Consider the following 17224-nt stretch of genomic DNA (forward strand, 5'->3'; position numbering starts at 1 on the left):
CCATAGGGCAATGTTTACTGTCTTCATTATCAAAAAAGTGACAGGGATCACACTAGAAGAGCATGGCAGTCGACAGGTTCATGCCTCCAAACGTGTACACACCGTTTTAACCATAAGTGACATCACAAAAACAAGTTGTATCCCAAAAAATAAATGTAGGTGTGTGTCAGACCTCTATCTGCGTGAGTAATAAGGTGAGGAAGGATAGCTCAGGGGCAACATGTTGTCTTGGAAGCAAAACAATGCAGCGCAACACAGGTTCTGAGCCCGATCCCGCACTTAGAAACCACTCATTGGTATTAAGCGTGTTATAAAAGAACTATTGTAATTATAGTAAGCATTTGTTTCATGTCTAACTGCAATAAACAAATAAGTGTTTGTGTAGCTTTGTGCATGGATGCCTATATGCTCCATGCCTAAATACATCTATGTTGTGATGGCAGTAATGACGTTATTAGCTTTTTGAGATCATAGTCAGTCGACCTGTTCGATCAATGACAACTCTCTCTCCTCCATATTGTCAGTCGGGTACGGTTTGAATGGCTGTCTGAGCGAATAATGTTTCTCACATCTGCGATACATCGACAATGGTGATGAAGGGCCCACGAGTGATGTACAACTCTCATTTCTCTGCCTTCAGGGTGCAAGTCGGTTGGGCGTCACTAGGACCACATTTGGACCTCGGTCTTCAAAAGGATAAGTTGGCTAAAGGACAAGTAAAAATCTTGTGGCACTGCCATTTTAGGTTGCTTTCGATCTTTAATTGCAATTTGTGATAAATGCAAAATTCCATGGGAAAAATATCACAAAAACAGTAAAAAAAAATTACAAAAAAAAAATCACAGCTGCCACCAGCTAGTCTTAGGCCCATCGCCAAAGTAACCAAAAATCCATCAGGTAAAAAGAAATGTTCACCTGTGAACTCAATGACACTTCCTTTAGCAAGATAAAGGGGAAATTCATAAAAATACCATGTTATATTGTGTTGAGAAAGAATTTACTTGCTCGAACCTTGAACCCCTTTATGAAGATCAGTCATATGAGACATGGAGTTTAGAGGAAGAACAAAACCCTAATCATTCTAGGGGATTGAGGGATCTAGTAATACAATACCAGATACTTGTCCATCTTCCTCTTTGCATAAACCATTTTTTCCACCCGATGATGATTATAAAATATTATCTCCAGGTTTAAATACAACCCAAAAGTGAAGCTCTGGAATTTCCAAGCGAAATACCTCACCATGTAAGGATTTTTTAGAGAAAGATACATCTCCTGAGTCAAGGTGTTTAAGATGTGAAGTTTTGAACAGCATGATTATGGATGGCATTCACAAAGTCCATATAATATACTAAGAGATGAGTTGGAAGAAGAAAAGCAAGCAGTATCTTCGAAAAGTATATCATCTGTAAACGTTTCCAATTCCAGGGGGAGAGACTATCCAGACAACACGTTTTGTACTGGAGAGTAAACCAGTTATGGAATCCCTATAGTACTAAAGGGGAAAACAATGTGGGCCCAGCAAGACACTGGGGAAAAACACTCTGCTGTACAGGCTAACCTTCTTCCGTTCACTTGGAAACCCATGGAATATAAAGAAATATGTTGTGTACATGGTCAACTAGAAAGACATCCCTTAACCATTCTTGATGTTACCATTTTAGGAAAGAATTGCTCGGTATTAGTGGAAGTAATACCTGATCTTCCTACATCTTCGATCTTGGGTAGTGAAGTTACCTGGTTTGATGAATGGATTTTCTGTGCGGCACAAATGAAAATAAGAACTAAGGAAAATCTTACTAATCAAGTAAGGGGAAAAGATTCTTTGTATTCTCTTCATAATTCATGGTCTAATGATGAGTTCTTTCCCAATGATCCATTCTGGGACTGGAAAACTGGTGGACCTACTAGAAATGCCAGGAGGGCAAATGAAGGCGGGGAACAGGAACCTGGACTGGGAGCTCAGGTCTTTAGGGGAAGGGGAAGTGAAGAATCCTATGGTTCCCTCACTGAACCCCTGCCTAAAGTCTCCTCCCTGGTGGCCTGGGAAAGGCAGATACTTCATGATCCTGACCTTGGGGGTGCTGTACTGCGGGAAGATCACCTGGGAGGAGACATGGCCAAACATGGCCCAGGGTGGTGAGGATATCCCATGGGATGAGCCACAGTATGTGTCCTTTAAAAGCGAGTACCTTTTAAAGTTGCCAGAACAGGTAATGGCTTATTGTCATTATAATATATCTGAACCACATATAAGATCTGTGCCTCTGGACACAAACACTACACAAACTGAACATGCCTGGACCACAGAAAGACTATCCATGGTAATCCCGGATAAAAATCCTCCTTACTCCCAAAGGCAGAATGTGAAGGAATATAAAAATATTGCCTTAAGTAAACTGTCTTCCTCTGTAACAACACATTCTAAATGTTCATCTTAAAATGATTCTAAGGGAAACAAATCTCCCCTTAAAATCAAGAAGTTGCTTAAAAGAGCTGATTTTGTTGTTGAGGATAAGTCCCCATAATCCCGCAAGTACTGGGACAAGGAAGAGGACTGAAGAGTTATGATGTAGCAGTAGTCAGGCAATTAAGTCTAACAGCCCACACCTGAAGGAACCTGGGAGGCATAAAAGCCCCCCTCAGGTGCAGGCAATTAGAAGGAGCTGGAACTGTGAATGGAGTGCGTGCACTAGTAGCAGAGGCAGAATGAAGAAGGAACAGTGTTGGCTAACTCAGCAGAAGTGGGAGAACCAGAGGGACGACGGAACGTGGATGCAGCAAGTTCACCTGCTTGTTCTGAGAGAGTCTGGTTCCCCAAACTCTGAAGTGCAGAAGCTGCGCAGCGGAAGGCATGCAGGAAGGCTGCCTATCCCCAAGACAGCCTGATTGTTGAAATCTACTTTACCTGGACTATTTTGTTGGGGCTATTTAAATCACACCCGAGCAAGACAACACGCTTAGCGTTACTTTGCAGCTTGGAACGTGAAGCTCACCGTGTCCAGCTATTCCCTCGAACCTCGGAGAAGCAGAACCTGCAAAGAGACAAAAGGACTATCATTAGCAGCAGCATCTTACCTGCAATCTTCATCTTTAAACACTCGCAGCTACTGAGAACAGCTTCCTCGAATCTGCACACCTCCCTGACAGAACGACCTGAAAGAGGAAGATAGAGGCAACATTAAAGAAAGCAGTAGAGACATTTACAAATTACGAACTGCTCAAAAGGCTTACCTGGCTGGTCGCCTCTTGGCTGGCACCACTCCGGACATTCCACTCGCGCTGAAGAACACCACGACCTACAAGGAAGGAAAACACAGGTTAGCAAAGGCAAGTCTTCGCAGCGCTGCGCATAGCGCTTACTTACCGCATCATAGCGCTCTTAATGCGCCATCATTTACCAGCGGGGCTCAACCAAGCCAGTTTGCCGCGCTGAAGCTCCGCATACCTAAGGGAGAAAAAAGAGACATTTTAAACAAAGAAAGGCATGCAGATTAAAGAACAGCAATAAGACCTACCTGAACAATATCAAAAGGGCCAGCGTCAGTGAAGTAACTGGACCGCCCATGAAAGACAACGTGCCCCTGCAAAGAAGGCAGGACGGAGAGCACGCCTAATTCTACCACAAGGTGGGGAGAGGGCGCCAGAGGAACTGAAATCATACAGGGTGGAGGGAGGATACTTACCCCAGTCGGTCAGTCTTGAACACAGTCCTCCTGTATTTTCAGGTAGAACCTTCCCCGCAGACCACATCAGGGCAAAGCGGAGAAGCATACCAGCGAGTAATCCGGCTGGGTGGCGTCCCTGTGGATACCAGGTGAGCGTAACAGTTCCAACAAGAGGACAATGGAAAGTAGCACTCACGTGTGATCAGAAATATCTTTTTTACTTGCGTGAAAGTAAACACTGCTGAAAGCCATTGTTAAACCCTTAAACATTATGAAGAAGTGGTTGCGTGTCTCTCATTAAGCAGAACTAACGTTGCGAAAATCCATTGTTGTACATTTAAACATTGTAAAACTTAAGAGGTGGTTGCATGTGCCTAATTTCGTTTTCCAGGTGAAGAGTAAATTTGATCGCTTTATTCACACAAACAACCATTGTTCATAAAAGTTCACTGCTTAAACATTGTATCTGCAGTTGGAGATAGCGCAAGCATTACCCAAGCCAAGCGTATTCTCCTATTGAGATTGAAAGCGAGCCTTTCTCAGAACCAGAAAACAATCTAACAACTACTGTAAGCCCAATAGAAGTTCAACCTTGCCTAAGTTACAAGTGTGCAAGCATTACCTGAAGCCAGGAGAGTGGCACCAAGGCTTCTGTGTAACTATTTGGCTAACATTTGGCAGAAAGGTGAAGGCAAATTTGGGGAAGGGAAACCTTGTTGTTTATACATATTACTGGAAGTTGGCATAATCTATATTGCCAAAGACTGTAGGAGAAGGAAAGAAGTGGGTCCTAAATGCAATGTTAGGTTGTTGTTGTGGTAGGCAGAGAAGAAAGACAAAGAGGCTGCCCCTCTGTTCTGAGGAAGAGTGCGTTGTCTACTTGAAGGAGTTGAAGTACCCAAAAGTGAATCTTGTTCTACCTGAAAACTGTTATAAGTTACCAAATACTTAGGTTGTTGGGTTGAAGACAGACAGGAGAGGCAAAGAGGCTGCTTTATTTGAAGAGAGATAGTCAGAAGAAGAGTGGCTTGCCTATTTGAAGGTGTTGCAGTGTTTTAAAAGAATCTTGTCAGAACCGGTCTTGAATCACCAAGTACTGAAGCTGTGGTGGTATATCTGGTTGTCAGTAGATGCAAGACCTCAGTAGTACACATGAAGTGGAATGCTATGAGGCAAAGGAGAAGGTCCTCATGGTAAACTCTAGTAGAAGCAACAGCACTGTGAAGTCATCCTGACAAATACACCTATTGTGAATCCTAATCCTGTGAATAGAGATAATAACTGTTGACCAAGACTGGTGTTTCACTAACATTTATAGAAGTTGTACTTCTTTTGAACTGTGTCACGTCTTATTGAATAAATGGAGGTGGTGGCAAAGCATCGTGGCTGGGAATAACACTGATGCTATTTTGAGGAAGTGGAAAGTCTTTATTTAACCAAAAAGACATGTGCTGTTGTTGGAACTCTGGATAACAACACTTTACTGTGACATTGAAACATCAAGAACTGAATTGAGACTTTACTACCTAAGTGGATTTTCTTGTTTCCTTTAGATGAACATTGAAGCTGACTTTATTTTAAATCCTGGGGAAGGGAGTATACCCAGGTTATTAAAAGATTATCAAGACACTATGAACACACCCGTTGATTTTCTTTGAATTGCCATATATTTCCTTTGTGTATTTGTGTTTAAGTGTGAGGGCTGAACATACTGTGTTAAGAGTGTTTGTGTTTAGTTTTGTTAGGCAGGGAAATCCTCATCACAGTAGGGATAGTGAGGCATTTGACATCATGCATCATTTAATCAAATGGCAGTTTTTATCAACCATCAAAAAGTTGCCGGTCTCACATTGGTGACCCCTCACACTGTGCAATGATATGTCAGGCTAAGCAACCGTTAATTTGGATAGGCAAAATAGAGGATCATGCAATGCAAGAGCTAGTGTGAAGTGGTGTGAAGAAAGGAATCTGGTTTTGTAGCAGTGAGTTTGACTATGCAACAATAATCTGGTTCCTCAACTATAAATCAGCCAATGAAACAGGTTGTCTGAAGAATTAATTTGGCTCTGCAATGGAAAGCTTGGTTTTGCAACAATCAATGTGGTTATGAAGCAATAAATATGTTTATGTAAAAGTTTATTGGGCTGTGAAAGTCAATCTTGCTATGCTGCAATTACTCTGGCTATTCAAAGACTGATCTAGGAAAGTTGAATAGTAAACTGTATGTGCAACTATTAATTGCTGTGTAGCATTTCATCTGGCTTTGCGTTTATTCATCTGGCCATGCAAAATAAATTTGGCTGGGTAGGAATTAATAAAGTAGTGTTGACGTTAAGTTGGCTGTGAAGCAATCAATATGGCTATACCCTAATATGCCTGGCTATGCAACAATAGGTCAAACCCTAAGAATTAATCAGGTTATGATACAATAATTCTTGCTGATGGGCAAAATGTTAATTGTGTGGATGCTACAATACAGTCATTGCTTCTAGTGCTAAATAAAAGTCATTCTAGCTTTTGGCCATTTGTTGCAATAGTTCTAAAGAAACCTGTGTACTCATAGCCAGCACATATGTTTATTAGAGACATGCATGATAATATACATCTCAGTAAATAGTACCTTGTGATGTCATCAAAAACACCATAACCGTTTTTCTTATCCATCACCCACTGACCGATGAACATGCTGGGGGAGGAGGATGTCATCTTGCCACTACGCAACAGGCCATGTCCATGACGCATGTTTTCTTGGAAGCACCCTTCATACACTTCTCCGGTGGCATAGCTGAAATTACAGTAATCAAGATAAGCGAGAGGATGGAACAGGAGAAGAGCATCCCTCAATTATAGGCTGAAAGTCACAATCTCTGAGGGTACAATGTATAACAAAGCATTGAAAATGCATAGCAGATCATAAAGATGCTTGCATTAAGAAAGTATAGTAGTACAGCTAGCGTACACATTGAATGCATTAAAAAAGGTCAAAGGACATTAAGTGAACATGAACAATAAAGGAAACTTTCTTAAATAAAAAGGTAGAGGCTGCAAAAAGATGAAGTTTTGTGTCTGGTTGGAGCTAGCCATCTGCAAAGGAAATATATTTGTTTTGAGGTAGAACTCTGGAATGCACGCTGTGTGCTGGATGAATCACTGAAGTGCAGATTCTTTGATTCAATGTGTGTCGTGTGCTGGCACAAACAGTATTCTGGCATTCACCATGCTCTCTCCAACTTGCTGTCAAGAGACACCAAGGCTCGTTGACCAGAATCTTGATGCAAACGTGTTGGTGATCAAAAAATTAAAAGACTCAACTTCAGAATTTAGATAATGTTGATAAAATAAAAGTGTAATATAAGCATGGCAGAAAATGACACCAGGATGGGCAGATAACGCGACAGCTTCAGACAAATCTATCAATCCCAAATGTCCCCCTCTCTCTGTGTCTTAGCTCTTATGTGTTTTCTGGGATATTGAAGCCTTTTGATGATGCAAGTGTTAGGGAGAATTCTCAGAAATGTGCTAATTCCCTCCACCTTAGAGACCCCCAGCAACTTTGCTGGATTTTGAGGACTTAATTTTTTTACCTGGAGAGAGTGAGGCCCTTTTTCCCACTCTCTCATGTATTTTAATAGGCATAATCTTTTACATTGTGTCACAAAGCACCTTCAGTGCAGTGGCCAGGGAAGTCTTTCAGATTTCCCAAAGTTTAAATACCTTCTCTGGGATTAACTACTGTTTCTAGAGCAGTAAAGTGAATTTGACTTTACTTACATTTGTAACTTTCTAGACCCAGCACACACAATCTTACAATAGGGTGCTGGAAGGGTTACATAGCATCCCATTTGTTTAGCTTCTCATATAACATTGTTTATGTTACCCTTTCCTTACTAAATGGCTGGTGGCAGTGGTTTACTTTTAACTACCGTGGCGTGCATTTACCACGGGTTGCGTTCGCAGCTGCAGTAAAGCACCCAAGGGTGACATTTTTTTCAAAATGGCCCTCGTCTTCTTTTTCGCCATTTCTTTGTGGAAAGGTCCTTCTTGGGACTTACTCTGCGCGCCAAACCAAGCTTGGTCCCTTTGTTCGCTTTGCCTTTGGTGGGATTCATAAGTGAGGCCCGCCTCTGGCTCCAGGATGTCTGGGGTGGGCAGGAAGTGAGGGAGGTGCCCGAAACTCTCTCTTCTTAGTCTCCTAGGAGACCCAAATGCACTCTGTAGTGATTGGCCGGCTGACTGTCCGGCAAGGACAGCCACCCTGCTGGGGGACTGACAGCTAGGGTGGAATTAATGGGAGAGAACTGAATAAAAGGTGAGGCTTTTGGCTTGGAAAGCAAAGTCGACCACTGGACGAAGGAACCGAAGAAGAACTTGAAGAGGACGCCTGCTGCAACTCCTGGACCGTTGGTTTGCCCGGTGAAGCCCTGCTGCTGTGCTGAAACTCAAAAATCGCATCGACGGAGAAGCCCCTGCAAGGACGACTTCTCCCCTCGAATTGGTGGGACCAATCATCTCCAAAGTAAGCCACCTGGACATTCTCTCACAGCTGGTTGACTTTCCACAGAGTTGCTGCTGGAAACCTGAAATACCAGGAAGAGGAACACCAGATTGTGTGTGTTGCTTTTAAGCTGGCCAAAAGCTCCAGGAAGATCCTCTGGACTCCCAGGAAGCAGGACCGACCGAGTCTGAGCCCCCTCAACAGAGTGCGGGACCCCAGAAGCAAGGAAAGCCCATCTCAACAACAAGGAACCGCAGTGTTGCTATTTGCGGTAGACATGAGGAGCTGAAACACCCAACAGACACTTGTTTGAAGATTGCCGGTTGCCGTCCCATTGCAGTGCAGAAGTCACCAGAAGTCCTCCCTCTTATCCCCACGACTGAGGCCCAGGAACAGTGAGATTTGCAGAGCTGGTCAGGAACAGAAGTCATCTGCTGCACTTTTTCTTCAATACAAAGGTACTGTAAGTCTGAGAGAACTTACCTCTTGCTGTAGAGTTGCTTGCATCTTCTACTACTCACAAGTCTAATAGCTTGTGGCCCTACATTGATTCTTCCTTTTCTTCAAAGACTTCTAAAACATTTTGCAAAGACTTTTCATACTTACCTGCAAAGAAAGGCTTCATCTCATATAGACTTTTGCCCATTGACTTTGGTTTAGCCTGTTTTACTGAATGTCTCTTATTGGGGGATCTGAAAGTATTTGCCTGCTTAAGAATATTTGTGGTCTCTTGTATGTTCTAATAACCTTTTTCCCTTGACTTAATCTTAAATGACTCTAAATGCAACACTGATATATTAATGTCCACAGCACCCTAGCTATTGAAGTCACCGGAGGGTGTAGGATGTGTCTGTGGGCCATATCAAAAGGGTACTTACTGGTTTAGAAATATTAAGAGTGTGTATTTTGTGAAGTATATTTGAGTGTTACTATTATATTGCCCCTTCTGAAGAAGGCGTACTCTAACTGACTGATAAATAAATTAATAATTGTTTATTCAAGAAACCTTGTGTGTAAGAGTTTTTCTGAATACTTGTCACTGTGAATCTCTGTGTAACTCCCCTACAGCTCACATTGACCCCTCTTGAGATAAGGCTGGCTGCTCAACACGCTACCAAAACTGTGTGGTACAAGCTTATACAAAAGGTTGGCTTTCCTATTACCTGTAGTCAGGGTTGCTGTAGTGTTCTCAAAGGGTACCGCATACAATCGTGCCAAACAGCAAGGAATGAAGGAATTTACAATTCAAGTTAAGGAGGGTCCTCTAGCTTCACATTTATCTTCAAAGTGTCTCTGCATACAAGCTATCCATCCAGGCTCGTCCAGACACTGCCATACTCGTCTAAACATTATCAGCACGGCTGCATGTGACCTTCATAATTGAATTTAAAGCCTTTGTGAAGACTATCTGAAGCAGAGTCAGCTTGTCCAAAGCTATAAATTAAGCAATGTGAGTGGAGCTAAGAAACAAGCTATTGTGCATCTACTAGTGAGTGTGTGCAGATATAGATTTCGGTGTGCTAAGAAAAAGATACTGGGCCTCATTACAAGCCTGCCGGTCCGGAAACAAACAGTGGTGGTATTACTGCTTTCACTGTTATCTCCGGACCGACAGACTACAAGTTCTGCAGGAGGGTGGTGTTACTCCCGCCAGGTCTGACCTGGCGGGAATAATGCCACCTGCCTGCAGACGAAATGGAAACACTGGCGCCATTATTTACGGTGCCAGTGTTTCCATTGTCCCCATCCGAATGGAGTCCTATCGGAATCCATGGGGTTGGGGATTAACGGAATTACGCCTCCGGAATTACCGGGTCACTGGGGTTGTAATGCACCTGTGATTCCGGCAATCACGGAGGCGGTAATTCATTCCGGGTCCGGTGGCAGCCTGACGTTTTTTCCAGCACGGCTACCGCCGGTCTCGTAATGATGCCCACTGTCTTTGTGTGGTTCAGATCATTTTAACTTTAAGAAAAACAAGCTGTAGTGCTGGGCCACAAATGCTCAGACTTTTTTTTTTTTTAGCTCTTTTTGTGGAAATTGCAAGGTTCTATCTTAGCACCCATGCTTTTTAACCTACACATGGAACCTCTGATCTGTTCAGGTGACAAATAGCGTATTTCCATACATCAGTATGATGATGATGATTCTCAAGTTTACCTCAGATTGTCTGTCGAAAGTGATGTCTGGCAGTTACGGAAATGTCTACAAAACCTGGAAGTTTGAATGTCTTCTCATTTTTGAAAGTTGAATGCCTGTAAAACTGAATTTTTATTATTTTCTCATTCTCAACATCCCAGCCCGGTTTCTAAATGGGTTGCTGATGCAAAGAATTTTGGAACCTCTGCGGAGCTCTCTCCACGGCTAAATCTCTAGGTGTTATGCTCAATTTGCAGCTGTCTTTTATTCCTCATGTGAATACGATTGTAAAATATGCAAATGTTCATCCTTCAACTTTAAATTCTGTGAAATCTTTTTTATCCAACGTACACTTTAGACATTGTTGGTGCAATCACTTGCTTTTATCAAGAATTGGTATTGAAGATTCGCTTTTATAGTATAATAGTAGGTCTTCCACAATCCACCTTGCCACCTTTAACAAGCTATCTTTCATGCTGCCGAACAATTAGTGTCTGGTCCCAGGAAATTTGACGATATTACTCCAATGTAAACATTTTTGCAATGGCTTCCTTTACATGCCTGCTCTTTATTTAAATCAGAGTGTCTTGCTTACAAAGTGATTCACATTAGAACTCCCTCTTACCTGGCTGACAAGGTGAACATATCTGGCAGCATTAGAGATCTTCACAGCCGTGACCTATTAAGACTAACGTCACCAAATTCAGAGGCATACTTTCTTCTAAACATTATTTTTCAGGTGCTACTGTTTTTCATTGGAACAGGTTTACCAACTAACCTACGTTAAGACTTCTGATGATGGTAAATTCAGAACATTTATTTAAGCGTGCCTATGGAATTCTTCATTTTAAAATGACTTTTTTACTCTGTTAGAACAAGTTGGTTTCCACCATTTAATCTTTGTGACTTATACCCGGCAGCTTGTACATAAGGTCTTATTCTCTGGATTCAATGTGTGCTTTATTCTTGTTTCATCTACTTGGGTATTATTGTAGGTTTTGTATTTTATTTATATATGTTGCTTGGTTTTTCAGTGCTCAGATGCACTTGTGCTTTGTTTGCCCTCTATAACAATGTTATTAAATAAAGTCCTGTTAGGGAGTTTTACTTAAGTCCACCTATGGTAGGACTGTAGAAGACTGACTCTTAGGAGTACAGGGCTCTAACTCTTAGGTTTGGCCTGAACTACCCAAAAGGTTTGGTAGCTCTGGTCGATCAGTCAGGTTTAGTCTAGGAGGGAGAAGGGCTGTAGTTTAGTACAAAGACCATTGATAATAGTTATAGTCAAGGAAACACTTACAGACTGCAGTTATATGAAAATATGGTTATTTATTATATATACTAGGACAATGTTAAAATCACTGCAGTTCAGGTAAGTAAAAATAGTTCACACAGATAGACATATACATTAGATATTTGCTGTTGCAATAAGCAGTACAATAGTAGACCTTCAGATGATAAACAGGTAGATATAGAGCAGCTTCAGATTAGCAAATCATTCATCACCCAACATTTACTTAAATAGCAATACCGGGAGGTGGGCAACTTTATGAAAACCTTATCTTTAGGAGTCCAACCCTATCTGGGGAATATGTGTTTCAAAAGTCAGATGGGGACACTGGGGGACCAGTGACCCTTCAGTGGCAGAATAAAGGAAGGTAGACACTGTCAAAGTTGTCAAATATCAGAACAAGCGTTTTCGTAACAAGTAATGAAATTTGGATTCAAATGGTTCAGGGAGGCTAGTTTCAGCCTCCAGGATGGATGCCCTTAGGCCCGGAAGAACACAGTTGGGTTGTCTCAGGAAGAGCTAACAGCAACACAACAACTGCCCAGGTAAGTGCCCAGGGGTCAGACAGTACCTTCTATGATGAAGAACAACAATGTCACAGTCAGGTCCCCATGGGAAGACGACAGCAGCTGCAGTTTGGGTCTCAGGCCTTGGTGGCTGCAGGAGGAACATTTGGCGGGAGCAGATGGTTAGACTCAGTTACAGGGATGCCCAGCAGACTATCTTCCCAGCACTTGGTTGTGGAGGCACGACAGGCTTTGTAGCAGCAGTGGCTGTCAACCGGCAGACTTTCTTCCTTCTCTCGGTACACAGCGCAGGTGAGGGGACTTCTATGATCGGGATGGAGTCTCTGTAGGCCCAAACAGATGCCCACAAGTTTGCAGCGGGAACCACACTTGACAAGATGATGCATATCCGAATACACGGATATTGCAGGCCTAGAAGGTCGCAGCTCGGTGTGGGATGGCTCAAACTGTAGCTGGTTGCAAGACTGGTTAGGCCCACCATTCCAAAGTAGGAGGTTGTCCAGTTTGGAACTTCACTGTCTCACAGAAGAAAGGGCTGGAGCAGCAACAGTCATTCAGTCGGCTTTGTCAGTCACTGGAGGTGGTTGCAGGCATCCGTTTTTCTTCTTCCTTGGAATGGATTTTCCAGTGGTCAACTCTGCTTCAGCATCAAGACCCTCATCTTTTAAGAAGGAACCCAGCCAATCAGCATGCATGCTGCATTTAAACTTTGGGTGGTGGCTGTCCCAACGGGACAGCCAGGCACCCAGTCCGAACTGGATCTGAGCAGACATACTGGAGGACAAAGACCTGAGGATTTGTCGTGTCCTCACAGCTTCCTGTCCACCCAGACACACTGGCGCATCCAGGCAGGCTTCTAAATGGGAGCCTGTCGAAGACAAATTAGTGAGCAGGACTTCTCCCACACAGGTAGAGAAAGGCTCAAGAAAGGGCAAGCCATCGTGATTTGGCGAAAAAGAAGATGGGCACCATTTTAGGTCAATGGTGACCCACGTGCATCTGTAATGTTGTACACACCTCTGTAAAGCGCTGCGATATATATCTGTATTTGTATTTATTACATTTTTATATAGCGATTTACGCCAAAACTCTTTACACGAGGAACAAGCAATATACAACAAGCATTACATAACAATTGAAAGTGCTGTGTTCTGTAATAATAAATTGCAGTTGCTTTAAAAGTTGTAGGAAAACATGACTCCAAAAAGAGACAACCAAAAGGGTTGAAAAGGGTTCCCAAAGGTAGAGTGAAAGACTGAGTGAGTATGGAAAAAGGTTCCCACTCACTCAGGAGAACTGGTAAAAAATCAGAGTCCAGCAAAAAGTGCTGGGGGACTCACAAGCAGGGAGAATTACACCCAGGCAGGAAATTCTACCTAACAAGGCCGACCACTCTGTATGCAAGCATACATTCAAGGTGGATGCCTCTAATTATGCAGGATTATGAGGCCGAACCTTCGAATAATACAGTAATTTCACCATTAGGAACTGCCATACATGGTAATTCAGGCAAAACTTGAGTTTCCTGGACACACTGGCAGTGTGTGCATGCTGGTCAGATGTGTGGGTGCGAGTGTCTTGCCCCAATTCACATTCCAGCAAACGGATGTCTGTTGCTAGGCAGATGTTGGGCAAGAGGCTACCCAGTATTGTTAAGGTCTTGCCAGTCTGAACGGTGCAGATCCTTACCATTGGTGGGCAGGGACAGCAACTGGCTCGAATTTGTGATGAAAAGAAGAATTTTCTTCAAATCGTCATTTGGAGTCAAGAACGCTATTTAGAGGAGCACCCTGCTGAAGACCTGAAGATTGGCTTTTGAAGCCTACCAGGATTGCCTCCAACCAAATCCTGGTGAAGTCCTGCTTCTCTGTAATGATCTCCTGAATACCCTAATCAGTGCTTCAACCCTTGGGCTGCTGGGATTGTTAGGAAAGTTTTCTCTTGGAGCAACTTTCCCTCCATAGTCTATGGACCCCAAACATTTTGCTTTTGTTTTTACACCTTTTCCTGACTTTACTGGCCTTTTGCCCCCTTGTTACAGGGGAAACTGACTAGCCCTTCAGACTGTCAGTACTGGGAAACTATGTTTCCCTTATTCTTTTTAAATGTTACCTGTTTTGGGTAACTGTTTCATGTTGCACAACGCAGTGTAATGGGGATAATTTTGTATCACTCTAGACATACACTCAAAATATTTTTGGTTATTTTTATATGTGCCTAAAGACAAGCTGGTGTCAGCAGTTACAATATTTACTGTATTTTAGTTAGCTTTCTCGTGTTTGGCTACTAACTGTGGCTAGTGTCCTAAAATGGCAGTCCAACAAGGCTTTTCACTTGTTCTTAGGCCATTATGATCTTTCGCCTTCTTCCTGCCTTCTCAGTGTTATGGTGATGTCTTAGCATAGTCTTCTATTATTGTGCTGAGTGGAACTCTGGTGAAAGATGCTATGACATGTAAGTTCTGGAGCATTGCTTATAGAATGTTATTGCTTGACTAACCAGTCAGTTGATGTTACACTGTGGAGATGGTTGGGGGTCTCTACTACCCAGTCTTCCTTGTAAGCAATAAACCATCTGTCTAACTCATGTTGCGTGGTTCTTTGCTTCTACATATGGTGACGAGGATGGGATAGCTGTAGTACTGTCTACCAACGGAGCGACGATTGCAGCAGATTTTTATTTGAGGAGATTTGAGACCCCCAACCGTGAGGCCTGCTGAGGAGAAGCTGCCCCACTCCTCGCACCACCCGTATGAGAAGAGACGCTCCTGCACTCATCTTAGTCTACCAGGAGGTATTCGGAGTGTAGATTCGGGCTAGCGTTTCCCTTTTTTCTGGCGGTGGCTTGGCGAGATCCACAGATCGCCCTGAATCCCGTTCGTTGCAGCGTCCCCACACGCAATCCGCGTGTGAGTGGGGTGAGGGCCAGTTCTTCTGCTTGATCAGAGTCATTTTTGGGAAGAAGGTGTGCGGCGAGCACGATGGAATGACCCCATTGTTCAGTCCGTGAGGAGTCACGTGACCCGTCATGTGTGCGGAAGGAAGGTCAGGAAGTGAATCTCATAGTTTGTATCCGCCCAGGGCCACTTGTGGAAGGCGGCAACGTGGGATAGCCGTCGTGTATCAAAATATTGCTATCCAAACGAATTCTGGACTTGCCTATGGAGTTATAACTGAGGTGAGCATCAAGTGAGGAGTCTTCATTGCTTTGTGGATTTGTGCGTGGCATTCGGAAGTCTTGCAGACAGCGTGGCTTTGTCTGGAATTCCGGGACCCCAAATGTTCCTACCTTCTCCTGGCCCTCCAAGAATCAAATGGGGGCCCTGGAAGAGAGGCTTCTTACATTATGTGAAGGCCACCTGTGGCAATGGTATGTCAGTAGAAAGGAAGGTATCTATGCTCATGCATCTTCTGGGTTATGAGGGGCAGCAATGTTTTGAAACCTTGCCTAATTTGAGTGAATTGGATGTTGAAAAAGGTATGAATGAATTTGATGCAGCATTGGCAAAACTAGACAAACATTTCGAGGCAAAAATAAGCACTGTGTTAGAACGCTGTCATTTCGGTATGAGAACGCAGCATGAGGGTGAGACAGTGAAAGAATACATTACTTCCCTGAGACATTTATCGTTGAACTGCAAATTTGGTGAAAGCTTAGATGAACATATTAGAGATCAATTCATGCTGCACTGTTCTAATGACAAGATTCGGGAAGAGGTGTGGCTAAAAGATGACCCTTGCCTTGATGAAGTTGTCGCTATTGCAAAAAGAATTGGACATACTTTGCAATGTGTGGCGAAGTTAGCCACAAAAGATTCTAAAGTTGTTCAACAGGTTGAAGTTCTAAAAGTGGGAGACAAAAAGAGGGATGCTGTCAAAGACCAAAGAAAACAGAAACGTAAAACGTCCAAACGTGGTGACTCGTACCAAAGGAAGGGTGGAAACGCAGCCCAGACAGCAAATAGGTTTACCCAAAGAGAAAATATTCCAGGGGGAAAAAGGAGAGAGGAATGACTGTGTTTTCGGTGTGGGAGTGCCTGTCACCTATCTACCTCTCCGATCTGTCCTGCGAGAAGGGCGAACTGTAACATTTGTAAAAGATGGGGGCATTTTGAGAATTGCTGTACTAATTACAATATTGGCGCTGGTAGGAGTATTATGTTTGTTGAGGAGGCTGATGATCCATCGTCAGAGGATTGTGAGGGTTCAGACAACGAAATTGTTACTGTGAACATGGTTAAATGTTCTGAAGTTGATGAGTGTGATCACCCTTCTGCATGGACTGAAGTGAATGGATGTTAGGTCAAAATGCTTGCAGACTCTTGCTCCAAAATGACTTTGATGTCTAAGGCGGTTTTTGAAAATGTTCTGGGTGGTAGGATGGATGATTTAAGCCCGTCGGACAAGACGCCTGGGGCTATAATGGTGGGAAAATGGATGTATTAGGATGTTGTTTGGAAACTTTCAAATTTAAGGATAGAGTTACGTATGGAAAATTGTATATCACCAAGAAGGGTGAGACATTGTTAGGATGGAAGGAGCAAAGGGGATTATGTATTAAGCTAGATCCAAATAGCAAGGAACAGGTGTTAAATGTGGAGAAATTGTCGGTGAGTAGCAGTTTGGATAACAGTTCCATGGGTTTAATTGCCAAATATCCTGATGTTTTCTACAAGGGTGTCGGTTGCCTCAAAGGGATGGTCCATAAAATTGTCTTGAAGGATGGTTGCACGCCTGTGGCGGCAAAACTCAGACCGTTGCCAGTGTCAATGCGTAATGCTGTGAGAATGGAGTTGGAGAAATTGGAGAAAGCTGGTATTATTGAAAGGCTGTTGAATGGATTTCTCCTGTCGTTGTGGTTAAAAAGCCTGGTGGGGATTTGAGAGTATGTATTGACTTGAGAGAATTGAACCGTTGTGTGGTTGCCGAACGTCATCCACTCCCCAACATGGGAGAACTTTTAAGCAGAATTGGTATTGCCAAATACTTTGCCAAGTTAGATATGGCCAGTGCCTATCCTCAAATTAACTTAGATGCTGAGTCACGAAAGCTGACGGCCTTTATTACATATGAAGGTATCTATCAGTTTAGGCGCATGCCATTCG

General features: G+C 43.1%; 1 protein-coding gene across 8 annotated transcripts in view; it reads right to left on the reverse strand.

The window, feature by feature from the left end:
• The window catches only part of ALS2 (alsin Rho guanine nucleotide exchange factor ALS2), a 1241906-nt gene that overhangs the window by 410273 nt on the left and 814409 nt on the right, over window positions 1-17224 (reverse strand). For all 8 annotated transcript variants that reach the window (XM_069615500.1, XM_069615498.1, XM_069615499.1 and 5 more), the window contains one exon: window positions 6289-6453. In XM_069615500.1, coding sequence (XP_069471601.1) covers window positions 6289-6453 — 165 coding nt within the window. The remainder of the gene's footprint in view (window positions 1-6288; window positions 6454-17224) is intronic.

Source organism: Ambystoma mexicanum, chromosome 9, assembly GCF_040938575.1.
Source record: "Ambystoma mexicanum isolate Mex_15411 chromosome 9, UKY_AmexF1_1, whole genome shotgun sequence".
NCBI classification, from domain to species: Eukaryota; Metazoa; Chordata; class Amphibia; order Caudata; family Ambystomatidae; genus Ambystoma; species Ambystoma mexicanum.